The 16,719-nt window shown below is 37.4% G+C and overlaps 1 protein-coding gene across 2 annotated transcripts in view; it reads right to left on the bottom strand.

Annotated features, from left to right (window-relative positions):
* RNGTT (RNA guanylyltransferase and 5'-phosphatase) overlaps positions 1-16,719 on the bottom strand; it is a 170,772-nt gene that overhangs the window by 28,063 nt on the left and 125,990 nt on the right. For both annotated transcript variants that reach the window (XM_059842477.1, XM_059842478.1), the window contains exon 14: positions 6,432-6,498. In XM_059842477.1, the coding sequence (XP_059698460.1) occupies positions 6,432-6,498 (67 nt within the window). The remainder of the gene's footprint in view (positions 1-6,431; positions 6,499-16,719) is intronic.

Below are 16,719 nucleotides of genomic sequence, written 5' to 3'. Positions count from 1 at the left end.
CAAAGGGAAAACATTTTCTGCTAAAAAAACTTTACATACCGCACTGCCACTGTGAAGCTCTCTCTGGACAGCAACTGATTGTGTGGCAAAAGTTGGACTAATTCCCTCTCTATGTTTGGAGTGGTCTGAAGATCTGTACCCTAAACAAGGGCATCCCAAGCTTTGGGATGACTCATTGGTAGTAGAAGTCATTATCACCAGGGAAGAAAAGCATGCTAGCTTCAGTTGAGAAATCAGCAGCTTATCGTACCTTAAAAAATAACCTCTTAAGAGCAGCAAGACCATAAATTCATTCCTGTTACCCCTTCTTCAGGAAAGGATTGTTTGGTAAATTGTGGCCAATCATTTCAGTAATCAGCGACATTGCTGATTATCAGTAATAAGTGACATTGCTGAAGGAGTCATGAATTATGTCTGACCTGGTTCTCAGACACCTGTTCAGTCTGGGTGTTTGGACAAAGGTAAGGCAGCTATGTTCATGAGGTTTCAGCTCCTGGGAACATTACAGTAAATTATCTAAGGTGCTGAGCCGTTGCCCGCAGATCTTAAAGTAAAGGTAGATGGATTTGTATCTGGAGAGTCTACAGGTTCTGATTTGATATGATCACAGAAATTATTTTGGGGTGATTACCTGCTGCAAACCTCTCTCTGGCAGAACTTTACAATGCTTTATCATGTTTTAGGTTAAAAGTGTATTTGCTGAGGGAAAATGAGGCAGTTGGACAAATAATAGCTTAGAACCAAACTACATTCCTGGAGTGTAGGTGGTCAGCTTAGCTGTCTCAGCAATCAGCAACACTGTTCTCAAGTTTAATAAAATCACAGATTAGAGCTATTGACGTGCAGGTCTGAGCAGAGATCTTGATTCCCTTCTAGTCCTTGACAGCAAGACTGCTGTAACTACAGCAGCAAATTCCCCAGAAGCAAACTTAAAACTCAGAATCTTTCCACTGGGATGCTATCATAAAAAACCAAAATACTAACAACACATTATTATTTTCAAAATATTATTTTCAATGTAACTGGCCTCATATTCTATCAAATCGAACAATTCTATTTTGAACAAAGTAGTAGTTACTATGAAACTTTTAATAACTACTCTTAAAATACTAAAAATAAAACGGTAGTAATTAATCTTTATTTAAATGGTAATTTAATGTGCTAAGAAAGCCAAAAAATGAAACTAGTCATTAGCTCATAGTAAGACTGCCAGAAGCTTCATTACTTATTAATAATGGAGAACACAGCGTACTAAACCATTTCCCCTAACCCCAGAAGCTACTAGGAACTGAACTGCAAAAACCGACAATCCTAATAAACTGATCAAGCAGTATGATTTTCTTTATAGATATAATTACTGCATATAGTGTAGCTAAGTTTTCATTGTAATCTACATTGATCAAATATCAAGTTTAAAAACGACGTGTCATAAAACCCCAGTAACATAACATTCCATTGGGCAATTATTATGTATACTGAGACAATAGATTTAGTTACTTCTAAAAACCACAAAATTTCTATGATAAAGTTTTTGCTTTGATAGCATCCTTGTTAGCAAAAAAATACTAACAATATTTAGGGGAAAAAATATAAAAGAAAGCTTGCCAGTTAATTCCAGCTGATGACAATACTTTACCGTCTTGATCAAGATTATCACTTACAGAAACTTTTTTCATTTCACCAAATTTTCAAGAGGTGTTTAATAAATAAGAAAACCACTGGTCCTAAACCACTTAAGATCCAAAGAAAGCTGCAAATCATTGCATTGCTCCAGACATCTTTGAAAGAAAGCAGAAGTGCCAGTAACCACTACTGTTACTACTACTAACATAGCTTAAATGGGAGAAGATACTGAAAGCCAACATCTATAGTGAAACTGTTCTACAATACCATTGAATGGACATTAGAATTAAACAATAATTTAGAATAATTTTATTTAGAAACAAAATTAATTTTTCAAAAGTAACTATCCTCTATTAAATTGATTCCTTCAATATAATTTTAAAGAACATTCTCCAGGGAAAAAAAATTAGAAGCCATTACCATAGCAGAATTTTGAAATAATTAATTGTCTCATAGGCTAACTGAAACAGCCATCATTTATATAAGTCACTGAACTTACTGAAACTCACTAAATATTACCCTAGAACAAGAACAATCACAAACACTGTGCAAAAATTTAAATATTCCATCATAAACTCTGTTCAAAATAGCAACATAAAAAATCTTGCAATACCTATGAACTAGCAGATTATTAGAAGAGTTAAGCTCCAGTCAGATCCCTCTAGTCAGGAAAACTCTTTTTCCCCCATTTCTTCTATCCATCTGCTACCAGATGCAAGATTCAAAAGCTCCAGGAGTGAATGACTCACATTTCTCTTGCATAATGAAGTACAGATATCCAACCCCTATCAAGCACAACCACTGATACCACTGAAAGCAAGTTGAAGAGGAAGATCAGGTAATTTCAGTTAATCTTATCAGTTCAGCTATGTCTCAGAAACATTATAAATATTAATATATATTAATGAATTATTGATATAAGAAAGAAAGACATAGAAAAATCATCCTAGAAGAGACATTACTATTTCAAACTCTTTTCCCAGAATCACCATCCATAGTTCTTCATCTTCAAAGACATTGTTGCAATGATCTCCTGCACAGTTTTGGAAAGTCAAACATGTTTGCTTTTGGGAAGGGATACTTTGATAAGGAGTTTTTCTTTTTGCAGTTTTGTAAATGCATATAAACTGAAACATGAATATATGAGCACTATATATGACTTTATATGTTACTATAAATATTTCAAAGACCTGGTAACATTCCGACTTGTCCAACTGAAAGTGCACTAAAATGCACTGGAAGTACTGCTGTCTAATAATGGCCCACTTTGAGTAATAAATCTACACTGGCAGAGGACTGTAGGGGTTTGGAGCATTCCTTAATGCACGCATTTGGCAAAAAATGCTGTATCCTAATAGAATATGCAATACTTGGGATGTTTGCAAATGAACATGAGTGGGTAATTTATATAACAGGAGGGACCAATCTATCACACAGTGTGTAAAAGTATATTTGAACTAAAAGGTTATAAAGTCTGCCTTATATATATATTCAAGGACCACATGTAGTTCACTGGTCTTTTAACTGATGGGATCGTTAGCAACAGCATATTAAACACCTGAGGAAGTGCTGGGGGAAGAATGAAAGAAACCTGTGTCAACAGTTATGAAAGACCACTGTACATCTCCAGAGTACAAAAACTTCTTTTTGCACCATCAACTCTCAGTGTGAATTACTACTCCCTTTTTCTTTTTTTGGTGCTGAAGATCTCTATAAAGGTGTGACACCATCACTCTATACCAGTTCCTCCTGTTGCCATGCAGCAAAAATCAATCTAGAATCTCAAGCAATCAGAGAGGAGCTTCAATTTCAAAAGCTTTTTGTCTTTGTTAACTACATGCCATTTCCCAGTTGAAGGTAATAATAATCCACACCAATCAGCCCACCACTGCAGCATTGCTTTTAGCACCAGAAGCAAAGCAAAGCAAAGCAACAGTGTGCAAACATACAGCCATATATGTCCCTATAGCTCCAAAAATAAGTTATATTTTATAGAGTGCATCTTGTGGAATTTGCTTATTCAAACTTATCATTGTAATCCCCAGTAATTAAGTGGAAAATGGGCTTTGTTTTTCAAAGGCAGCAACTGAAATTTATTTTGACTATCCACTTAACCTATTCTGTGGCAAATGAAACATTTAGGATGAGACTACACCAGTGATATATTACCAAAAAGTCCAGTATTAACTTACTCAAATTAACTGTACATGAGGTATTTACCAAGCATGGTCCCATGTATAAAGAACTGCAGACACAACAGAAAATGCTATTGCACCTATATCTTCCACACTATGCCATCGCCTATTCTAAAAAAGCAACAATAGAAATACAGAAGGGTATGTAAAACACAAAATTGATCGGAGATACGGGTAGGATTTCAGGAGCAATCAAATAGATTAGGTTCCTGTGGTCTGGAGGATGCAAGATTGGGTAACGTGGAGAGGAAGATTAAGATCACGAATAGAGAATGGCTGCTCATCACTTCTCTTGACATAAGAGCTAGGTTGAACCAAAAATCTGGGAGTCTCCAGCTGGTCAAAGTGACCCCGAGAAAAGTCAGAAAGTCTCTTTTCTTAGCCCGGCGCTTGAAGAAGGAGTCAGGGCTCTTCATTTCTTGGTCTCAAGGTTGTTTATTGTATCTTATCTATAAAATTCTTTCTTCTGTCTTGCCGAGGTCTGCTCAGCAAGACAGTCAGAGGCATTCTCTCTGCCCCCGGGGTGGTGTTATGTCTTTATACTAAAAATTACGTACACAATGTTTACAATTACTTTCTAATACTTATCACCTATGTTAGACAGTGAGCTTCTACTCTAAACTAATCTAAAAGTGCTAACATCACAGCAGAAGATGGAGGCTAAGAAGAAAAAAGAGAAAAGCTAGACACGCCCAAATCCTTCCATTTTGCCCTCTGAATCTCCATTCTAAAAAACCTCTAAATCAACTTTTTCACCCTGTGATAAATTCACTACCATTCTACTTAAACTTTCATAGCTTGTAATCTTTCATATAAAAGCTAGTAATTGTTTTTTCTAAAAGATAAATCAAAGGCACAGAAGTCTTAAGCTCTGTGCCAAAGCCTCTGAGCCCCCTAAGCAGAGTCTCGAACCCTCCAAAGCAGCTAGAAGAATTTCTTAAGCTCCCACACAAAAAGAATAATTTGGCAATAGATTTAAAAGATATAAAATAATACCATAACTCACAATGATAATATGGCCTTGTATGTTGAAAATTTAGTGGAAAATCCCTCATGCATACTGAGGGAGGGAAGTCCAAGTGAGTCTATTAGGCACCAGGATGCAGATACCACTTCCAGCAGAGAAGATGCTGCACGCAAATTGCAGGAAGCTGTCTGCATGCTTTGTATTTATCCTGTTAGTGCCCTCTTTCCCTAAGCATTTGCAAGTGGTCTGCCACTCAGTCCTGCAGCTGGATTCTGTACAGCATCTCTGCAGCTCTCCTGTGAACAGAAGGGTTTCTCCTTGGCCCAAAGCATTAGGAGGGGTACCACTGCTGACTGCAAGCAGCAGAAAACAAATGAGGTATTCACCTCTTCTCTCTCACTTCCACCCATGGGACTTAATCTCTTCCTAGCCATGGGAAAAACCTCCCATTTTGCTACTTAATATTCTTATAAGTGGATGGAGCAGGCAGAAACGGAGCCTCATTTAGAATGGGAGAACAGTTAACTCTTATAAAGCTTTTAAAGAAGCACTGGTCTGAAGAGGTATCAACAAAAGTATACAAGGTTATTTTTGAAGGAACTTCTAGCAGGCTGTTTCATGCAAGTAACATTTCAATTGTTTGGTTATTAGCCAAACTGAATAATACACACACAGGAACTGGGGAGATGAGTGCAAGGGAAACAGGAAGATGAAAAGCATTAATTTCTTATTTTAAAATAATTTTAATACAGTACCAAGGTTTAAATTGTAAAATGTATTTGCTAGATACAGTTGGGAATACTGTTTAGTAACATAATTAGGGATGGCAAAGGGACACATCTGAGTTTTTGAAATTAAGTTTCATTTTGATGTAAAACAAAAACAAGGTTTTTAAAATTCAGAAGCACAAGCATATGCACATGATGGAGGGAATAATGCAGCCAAGAGTTCAAAATATATAATAATTACAGGTATCATCTAAGACATGGGAACACTTCAACATTCTAAAACAGATACCACGTTTCCACAAAGCAGTGTATTTGCTGACATGCAAATGCCTCCCTCTCTTTGTTCTAATGAAAATATCAATGACACTTATCACAATCAGTCCATATATACTTGTAGAACATTTTTGTTTGCAAGTGACATGGCAATAACTATTCAGCAACTGGCAATTAAAAACATGAAGCTATTATAGTTCCTCTGAAGAGAAAGAAACAATAAGTCATAAAAAGCAAATTATTTTCCAGCAATTGTATGAGTCTTTCATAATAAATCTAATAATACTGGGAAAACAATCTGTGCTTTTTACTGCAGTGTCTTCCCTGTCAAGGATCACTTAAAGAACTACAGGGCTTCAAAAGCAGCTTTGCTTCGAAATGTCTCTGACAAGAAAACCTTCTGGTAATTAAACCAGAGTCAAAATAAATCAAAAGATGATTGGAAACACTAAACTTCTTTGACAAGTTAAGAGCACAGATTAAACCAAAAGCAAATCCAGAATATGGTAAACATAACCAAAGCAGCACTATTTCCCATTGCTTTTCCTGAAGCGATATTGATAACTTGAAGTCCTGAAGTTCTCTAAATCATACAGAAATGAAATAATTTAAATAGCCCCCTCCCCCCCAGCTTATTAATCATACCTTAATTTGTGCAAAAGGTCTGTCAAAGTTTCCAACATAAAGAAGACCAACATTCTGGGTGAGTAGCCTAAAAAATGAAAAGAATCTTTTAAGATATCACTTTACATCTGTAAGTTTTTTCTGCATCTGCAGTAATTGTTACCAAACCCTAGCAGGGCACCAATCTTCATCACAATAGCAAGAGCTACCCTTGAAAATCTGGTTACACAATTCTGTGTAAGCTACCATAAAAAAGGAAAATGTGCATTAAAGATGGGTGCACACCAGTAATTCGTGTTTATGTTGCAAGCAGGTCTTCAACAAAATCATTTCATAGGCTTCTTTGTGATGGATGCCACTCAGTAATGTGGGAGAATGGCAGGTATGTGCCTTTTCTATTTATTAGAGACCATTAGAGACAAAGACAGCAAGAGAAAAGAATCATAAACACACATTCAGAGCAGCAAGCCCAAGAGTTAAAACAGATTAGGGCACATAAAAGTGTGCACAGTAATACAAAAAAGACGTCACTACAAGCAGAGAAATACCAGAGAATCTCTGTAATATTGTCTAATGGTTTGCTAAATAAAGAGAGCCCCAGATACAGCTTGTGCTTGCTGTTCTCTTCAAGTCTTAATAAAGGTGTTGCATTCACTACAAAGATCCAGAGGGACAGTGGATAAGTTGTCTCAAATGCCTGTTCATATATCTGGAAAAGAGTTTGATTTCTGCAGATACTGTGCAAGTCAATGCTATCAGTACATAAACTCCAAATTCCAGAGGAGCATTAGGGCACTGCTGTTACAAATAGGCTGACAAGAACATCACTGGCCAGCAAAAAGGGCAGGAGAGTAGTGCTCTGTTCTGACTGCAAAATTACAATGTTCCTCTTGCTAAGCAAAGGCCCAGCAATCATTCCCTCCATTTTAAAGCCTCATAAGCATTGCACTGAAATACAGGTTCTTCATAACAATGAGAACTTTTTTGATTACAAACCCTGGAAAGAGTTTCTGTTTTGATTAAAGGGACATTGAAAACCCATCATACTTCTCAGTAGCCCCAAGTTTACATTGTGTCTGCTATTTTATATTTTCTTTCAATTTTACATCCCATTCCCTCTAGCAATAAGGCCTCACATACGAATTAAATTAAATAGTGAGAAATAAGTATAAATGTAGGCATCAGTCAGCTTAAGCAATGACACTGAGATGTCTTTTTCTTACATTATTAAGCATACATAAATATTTATTTATTTATTTATACACATATACACACTTATAATTAATACTGAGGGTTTTTTTTAATAACTAAGCCACCTGTCATTTTTAACTCATTTCTCACCATTGCCAGGCCTGTTTTCATAAACAAAAGAAAACAGCAATTTAGATAGCAATAAATAATTGTACATACCTTAGTATGACCTTGATTCTTCCCAATTCTGACAAAAATATGATATATATGACTTTAAACTGGTTCACCAACAGTGGGAATTGGTGGAACTCAGCAAACTTACAAAGTCAAAACATTCACACACATAAAACAGTTAAGTAAAAAGAGGTGTTGAACTACCACTCTTCAAAAACCTTTCCATAATTACATATGGTGTATAAAAGTTTCCAGTCCACTGACAGAAATACCCCAAAAAAAGAAGAGACCAGTAAGGATCAGATGACATCAGCCACAGTACAGACAGGCAAGTGGATTCCTCCCTTTCCCTAACAGTGTCCCAGTCTCCATCAGAAAGACTTGTATTAGGCAATGGTTTAGCAATGATATATGTAAGTCAGGATAAGCATATTGAGATCATTTTCAGTCACACTAAGTCAAATTTATTCAGAACTCAGGTGTCTGGAACTGGAAAATCCAGCATATTGAGCTAACTTTCTCCTAGAGCTATAAAGCAAAATCAGAAAATATTTAATGGTTTTCTAAATGGAAAGAAAGATTTGGGAAGTAATCAGCAAAGAAGGTTTTAAGAGGCTACAAAAAGAATTCAAGGTAGGACATCATATTTCAGAGAGGCACCTTAAAGCAACAAAGTATTCTTACAAAGAACTGCACATAATTATCATAAGACAGAAAAGATAGTCCACTAGCTGTTTTTCTAGTAAGGGACCTTAAAAAAGAGAGGACATTCAGTGTGATAATTTCCATGTTGTTATTCTTCACTTTTTCTTTACCAGATAAAAATGTAGGACTATTAAAAATCAAAGTCTTTAGGATTGCTTTAATTAGAAGTAACAAACATGCAGGGAACCTTAAGACTGGTCTTTCCAGGAGACTGCCCAGCTGCCTACACAGTTTTAAGATGCTATCACTGATGTATGCTCCAAATGAACTGCAAGACTTGGCTTACTTAATAAGATTGATATTGACACAGTACAAGCTGATTACTATTCATTCATCTTTCACTGCCTCTCCTAAAAAGTAATTTACTTACAACTTTTTGTTTGTACTCACATGGCACTTCAAAAAGCAATGTTAATGCAATGTTAGGAAAATGTTTAGGGAACAGAGTTATTTGTAGCTCTCCCTTCCTCAAATAAGAGGTTGCATTCTATATTTCTCTAGTTTACACATTCCTATTGAGTTCTGTAGCTCAAAATTATATCACCAACACATAAACAGTTTCCATTTAAGAACTCAAGAAGGTTGAAATGAGCACCCCAATACGATCATAATTTAATGTTCTGAAATATCCGTGGTTTATGCCCCTAAATGGTCTGAGCAATTAAAAAAATACAAAATCTCATCACTAGTCTAAGCTCTTTTACTCTGGGTCTTTCTTATGAGCATAATCTCTGTATTTCAGAGGCTGAGCTCACACAGAAGAGCCTGGAGAGGTAAGCAGGCTGTGACAGGAGTCACCACTGAGGCTCTGAATAAGCCAAGCTAGTGCAAGAGTGTTACCATCTCCTCAGCAGCCACCAGTGGCAGTACCAAAAAGCCATGTGCCATTGAGAAGAAGGGTGAGAGAGAGGAGTATGTGCCAAACTCCATCTCACCTGGAGAAACTCAGCACAAGTGACCTCTAAGTGACACTTAGATGTACCTCCCACCAGTCAGAAAGTTCAAACTATGCACAGCTGTTTTTGGAGTTCTTTACCACAATTCCAGGGCGTACTTCTAGGTACCTAAAATTAACTTTCATTATAAACATTAATGTGTCTAAATTAATACAGATATTCTCTCCTAATACTCTCCACTAATTACCCTTTGCCTTTAAAGGCTTCCCAACAGTAAGGAGGGTTGGCATGAAAGCACTTGTATGCCAAAGCTGTCTTTTGAATGTCACTCTGTTTCTTACTTAGTTTAATAATTGCACAGTTCTGCTCTTAAAACACCATCAGGAGTACTCAACACCAAACCCTGATAGCAGTTGGACATCACTTGTAATTGGCCAAAATCAATACTAGGCGATAAAACAGTGATGACAGTTTCACAGCACAATTATTACCTTTGAATGTCACTTCAAATAACTACCTTAAAATTATGAGAAACAATCAGAAATACAAATACTTGCTGGCACTTCAACACATATTAATTTTTACTTAAGAATATGTAGCAACATACAAAGTTGCCTAGCTTACTACAAATAAAATATATGACAGTCTGTATCTTCCATTCAATACATTACCCATACAATTCCCATTTTTTTTTGTACATTGAAGGAAAGAAACATGACTCCAAGAAACAGAAGTTCTTGAAGATGTGCTGTGCATATGTTACACAACACTCCATGCTTTCCTCTCCTATACATCCAAAGGAGCAGACCTCTAGCCCAATATGACTGTTAGGGCTACAGAGTTATATTTCAATACAAACTACATAAAACCCCCAAAAGTATCAGGACAAACCATTTCAGAGTTTTGACAATATAATATCAAGGTCTTAAATGCCCTTCCAGTACCAAGAAAATGCTGCTAGATAGTTATCACTAAATTTCCCTAGATTTGGTCTTTTCTGGGATATAAACACACACAATGTTTTCAAAATCCAAGCTGCAGGAGCCAGGTACCGCTGTTTGTGGGGGAAGTTGACCACAGGAGTAGGTGTGGTCAGGCCAGGTGATCCAAAAAGTGTGGTGGCAACAGTGACAGTGGTTAATGCAAATAAACACAGGACAGGACTAAGAACTTGGGTAAAAAGAAACTCGGAGTTAGGCACTGTGGGGACAGCAGGGGATGTAGAACACAAGGGACAAGAAAGGTATAAAGGAGTGAAAAAGCAGCCCTCTAGGCTGGAAAGCACTGGGGTAGAGCTCAGGGCTGGAGAAGACCAAAGAATTAGAGAATGGGAGCAGCATAAACTGATTTACCAAAGAGTTCCTCCTCCCTGAGCACAGCTGACCTTGTCTGGGGGCTGGGACACTGCCAGTATCATTGCCTCCTTCCTACTGCCTTTGGCCATGGGAAGCAGAGTGATCCTTGGCTGTGGACTTTATGAGGGCAGCATGTTTCAAAGAAGCCTGATCATTTCCTCTTCTCCAGACACAGTCTGCTCCTGCCAACTTACTAATACATGTTAAGATGAAGGTGAATTACCCTTCCAGTACCTAAAGGGGGAGGGCAATAATAGGCTGGAGAGGAACTTTTTACAAGGGCCTGTCATGACATAGGGAAATGGCTTAAAAGTGAAATAAGGCAGGTTTAGATTAGGTACTAGGAAGAAATTCTTTCCGGTGGGGTGGTGAGACACTGGAATGTTATTATTTTATGAAAAATCCCTTCACTACGATTTTTCTCCTGAGAAGCTGGGAAGCTTCAGCTTCTCTATGTTTTGCTACTTTGGAATTTGGAGAATAGTTTACCCAGCATGTGAATTGTTTTTAATTAATGTCCAATCATAGCCAGCTGTGTTGGACTCTCTATGTCTGTTGTAAGTTTTTATTATTCATTCTTGTCTAGCCTTCTGATGTCTCCTTTCTCTTTCTTTAGTATAGTTTTAGTATATCATTTTCTTCTAATATAATATGATATCATAATATAATAAATAAGTCTTCTGAGAACTTGAAGTCAATTCTCATCTCTCACCTCATCCTAGAGACCCTCACAACACCACAGCAATTAATAACCACACTGGAACAGGTTGCTCAGAGAAGCAATCCATCCCTGGAAGTGTTCAAGACTAGGGTGGATAGGGTTTTGAGCCACCTGCTCTAGTGGGTGGTGTCCCTAACCATGGCAGGCAGTTACACCTTTATGATCTTGAAGGTTCCTTTCAACCCAAACCATTCTGTGATTTCAAGATAATACTGACAAAAATTCAGGCACTGCTCACCAAGCCACCAATGCTCCAGCCATTAAGTAGTATTTTGTGAAGGCAGAAAAGCAGGTGTCAAAGAGTTCCTTCGCATCATTTTGGGAGGTGTACCTTGAGGACACCACTACAGATTGATCTGTACTCCAAATGCCCACCCCTTCAGACTCAAAAGCTGCCTTGAAAATCCACTCAGGTTACCAAACAGGACCACCCACACTAGAGCTGAACACATTGACTTCTGAGTGGTTCGTACACAAAGCAGTGGTGAGTTTAGTTTCCCTCTAGGCTACCTAGCGCTGCTGTGCAGGTTATGGAAAGAGGCTTCCAGAAAGGAGCAGAGCATAAATAGCATATGCTTCCATAAAGGAGCAGAGAAATAAAGGTGCAGGGAGGAGCCAGGAGCCGCTACCTCTCACAGGAGCAAGTTACTGCAGATGAGCTGAACGCAGTAATTTGCTCCTGTGCGAGGCAGCAGCTCCTGCGCTTGCTCTGATGGGTGCAAGACTGGTGACACATTGTGCAGGGACACAGACAGACTTGCAGCTCTAGCCAAGAGCACAGGGGTCAGATAGGCTTGAAAAGCAGGGAGTATGGAGTGAAAAACAGTGTGTGCAGCAAGAGGGCTGAAAAGAGGTAACTGGCACAGGAAAGGTGGAATGTGTAGAAGGAAAATGATGACCAATGAACAAACATATGGCTTGGGGTGTCTGGTTTCTCAGGAAGAAAGCTGCCCTGCAACGGGCAGTGGTGGGCATAGAGCTGCCCACAGCAATGCTTCAGTTACTCACTAGCCGTAGGAAACAGAACATTCAACTTCTTCCTTACGTTTCAACAAAAGCGCTCACAAAATCTCAGAACTGATGACAGTTTATCAAATAATGTCTGGCAGTATTTTATTAGGCAACCTTGAAATTTAACTTGACAATTATGTTTGAAGAGTAGTTCATTGCTCCACTAAGTCAAGTAGTTTGATACTTTATTTCTGCTTTATGCTTGATGGTTGCCTGTTTCACCACCCACTGGAGCACCTGACCCTAGATGAGTTTCATTCTAGAAGTCTGTGTTTGCTTTTAGGAGCTTGCTAAGTGCTATAGCCTGCCACCAAAGCTTTGCTGGATGTAATAAAACTTCACTGTTGTATTTTAGAATCACAAAGGTATTTGAGGGCATGCAAAACTGCAGAAACTTCCAAAACTCATCTTGATGCTGTGCGTGTCTGTCTCTGCTTGTAATGACAACACGGATGGAATTGACTGCTTTCTGCAAAGGATGAGAGGCAGCTTCTGCTGTGGTCTGTTCTCTTACCTGAAAGAACTTTCTCCAGATCAGACAGGATTTTTTTCTGGCTTATATGAACAGTGGATTGATACCTGAAACATCCCTGGTGTCTGCCTGGAGGGATCTCGCTCTATCAGAAATGATTAAAGAGGAATTCCACTGATGAGATGATGAGATAAAGGGATTAAAATACATAGATTACTTCCACTTTACGGTCAGAAGCAGCAAAAAGCAGCTACACTGGTGCTGGGAACTGCTGTAACAACTTCATCCTTCATATGCTGTGGGCAGATTTGCACTCTTCACAGAGGTTGGTAGTGAAAAGATTTCAATCCTGAGAAGATGTGTGCCAAAACTGGAATAGTTGTGAAGCAAAATGGAAAGAAAAAAATATCCTGACACCCAGTTGGGTTATTGACCTTTCTGCACATCTGCATCTTTATTGCTAAGACCACCTCAGTGTACACATCCATGGTTGATTAAGGCCAAAAATGCAACACACCCTGTTTGAATATAAATTGGAGAGTCAGAATAAAATTATAGGAAAATCTCTGTCACCACACTCACAGTCTAAACTCCCATATTTAAAATACCTATATAATGGGGATTAATATTAGTTATGTATCATTTGTGTGTTAAGCATATACAAATACTATACTGATATGCTCTGTATGTGCTTTTAACTGTCTCTGAAAATCACTCTGGATGCATTTGCACATTTTGGACAGACATGTCTTAGAAGTCATGAAGACAGATGAACAGCAGCCCTCACAACAGAAGTAACACCTCTGTAAGTTAAATAACGGTATTTTCAAACACTGCTTGAATGTTCTTCATGGCTAGCTTTGAGGATAAAAGTACCTTTCATACATAACTTTATAAATTTTGTATTCAACTGTACAAACAAATTATTCCACTATGTCATAATTGCACATGATGACCCGAGCACAAATAAAGCACTATGACACAGCAGAAAGGACACCATAACCATGTGATGAAGCTGATGTCCTTTTACAAGCTTGATAAATATTCTGCCTGTATCCTGTGTTCACTTAAACTGGGAGGGGAAACTGCACTGTGCAGCAATATCATAACCATAGAAAGAAAAGCAGCTTCCTAAGTAGTTTCTTGAAGAATAACTTAAATTCTACTACAGTGACATTCCAATTATATTTTGCTTCTTACTTATGATAATCATTTCCTCTTGGTTTAAAACTCTAATATGTATTTTCTAGGAATATAAAAACAAGAAGAAAATGAGAAAAGAATAAACAGAGAATTATGAAAAATTATGTTAGGGTCAAAAGAATTAACTTCCTATATTCAATTTTTTAAGACCATTAATTATTTCATTAATGTAATTCGTTGACTATTGTAAGAGAAACATAGTGAAAATAGTACACCAGGTATTTTAAATATATAAATATTTTTTAAAATATTAAAAAATAAATATTTTAAACAGTAATATTTTAAAATATATAAAAGGTTCCAATACATGTTATGGAAAAGGCTAATAACAGTGCTTGCAAATTTTAACTGGCATGAATATATGGTTTGCAAACAACATGTATTTCATCTTTTTCTAGAAGTATAGAGAGTCAAGAACTTGACAGTTCCACAGAGGCAGTGCATGCAGAACAAGGACAATGGCAGCACACAGGCTTCACAGGTGAGACAGAAGAGCTGTCTCCTGCTTTCCACAGTGCATTTACCTACCACCTGTTCGGGCTACAAAAATATTCTAACAGAAATTGTTACTGATCAGTCAAGCAAGAAAACACTTTTTGTGGACAAATATAAGCTATTCTAGTATAATCATCATGGTAAGGAGTAGGCAAATAGACTGTGTATCTGATTTAGGACATTCTTCCTCAAATAAAAGCACAAACTCAAGGAAGCTATGAGGGAACTGAAAAAGATATTATGCACTGCCATTTACAAAGTAAAAATGCAAAAAATCTCTGGGTTAGAACATGAAGGGGAAAAAGGTTGGGAAGGAATACATTAAAGTGCAAAAAAGGAGACCATAAAGAGTTTTATAATGTGAAATTAATCTCTACAAGAAACAACCCTGCAGAAATGTAAGTAAACCTCTTTCATTCCATGAATTCTGAATCTGCAGATTAGTCCAAGCCGAGTTAATGGTGACTGCAATTAACATAAAAGTGTATTCCAAACAATATTCCCAGGGAAAAACGCAGTGGGTAGCACAAACTGCAGACTTGAATTTCACACCCTCAGCCCTCCCACAACAGTACTACAATAGCCTGGGCCATTTGTCATATTAATAAGCGTGGTGCTTTCAAGCACATGCAACTCAGGCAACAATATCAATGTTATGTGCTAATTGCCCTCCAAGCTCTTATGTGTGGTACTTGAAAGGCTTCACTGCACTACCTCACTCCCTACAGTAAATCACAACCTGTCACTGACTATTGATAATGGGAATCTTGGCAGTAACTGATCCCTGAAAGACATACTTCCACTGAACAATGTCACCACTGTTATATACCGAATGAAATAAAAATTACATTTAGAGGGCTTGAAACTGCAAACTGAAGTGACCTCATATCTGAGGTAATGGTGATTCCAGACCATCAAAAAGAATAAACTGATGAATATGAAGGTTTACTTTCAATTAGTAGGGTTTAATTTGCACCAATTTTTGAAAAAGTGTTTGGCTGTGGTGGGTTTTTTTTTTGGGGGGGTGGGAGTGTTTGTACACAAATACTTTCCTAGAGACAGGGAGATTTTTTTCAAGGCATATTTGTGCACTTGATAAATAAAAACACAATATCAGATATTTCCAAACAGCACTTCTTTTTGTTTGCTGCATTTATGTCTAGCGCTCATAATATTTTAATGTTTGTCCAAAGCACGTTCGGCTTTGTTTTACAGGCAAATAACATAAAGAAGAATTTTGACTACATTTACATACAACCTATCCATAAAAAATAGAAAGGAAATTAAGTAGAAACAAAAAGTACCTATTAAATAATCATGCCCATTCCTCCACCAATGGAATATTACTCCCTGTAGTATAATGAGCAATTTGGCCAGTCTGGCCATAAATTATCTGGAAAATGAGGCTGCTTGCCTTTTCCTTTGGGAGGTTATTACATAGTTCAAGAGATTTCACTATTAGAATCTATTTCTGATCATAAACATCAATTTTTCTTTCTGAATATCATCCCTTTCATCCCACTGAAATATAGGACAGGAGTTAGGAACTATTCCCAATTTGCTGAAAGAGCTGCCTGACACTGGCTGTGATGCAACTCTGCCTAGATTTATCCATGTATCACACAGCAAGAGCACTCACACAGCTCTGCAGTGGCCTCACTGGAACACCATAAATCCACATTCTAGTCTTCGACCCCAGAGGGTCCTTTCACCTTGGCCATCTTTTAAAATATAACAGACACCACAATACAGCAAATTCAACCACCAGAATTAAGTGAAGAATTGATACCACAATGTGGAGCTTTGTACCATGAGACTTCAATAAAATACAAAGTCTCATTACAATTTTAAAGTCCAAACAAAGTAATTTTCAGTGTTTCAAGAGCTACTTAAGAGAAACAGATTTCTAACAAGTAAGATAGAGAAGAAATAAATGAGATAATGAAAAAAAATCTCAAGCATAGCTGAAGTAGAAAACTGGTAAAAAAAAATCATGTGGAAATACAGGATCACATGAAAATACAGGAAGCAACCGAGAAAGACAGGGAGATTGAAGAGGTGGAAAAGGTAGTGGATTTGTTTGTAC

This window comes from Haemorhous mexicanus, chromosome 3 (genome assembly GCF_027477595.1).
Source record: "Haemorhous mexicanus isolate bHaeMex1 chromosome 3, bHaeMex1.pri, whole genome shotgun sequence".
Classification (NCBI taxonomy): domain Eukaryota; kingdom Metazoa; phylum Chordata; class Aves; order Passeriformes; family Fringillidae; genus Haemorhous; species Haemorhous mexicanus.
Note: the sequence above shows the minus strand (reverse complement) of the source record. Positions and strands in the feature narration are given on the sequence as shown.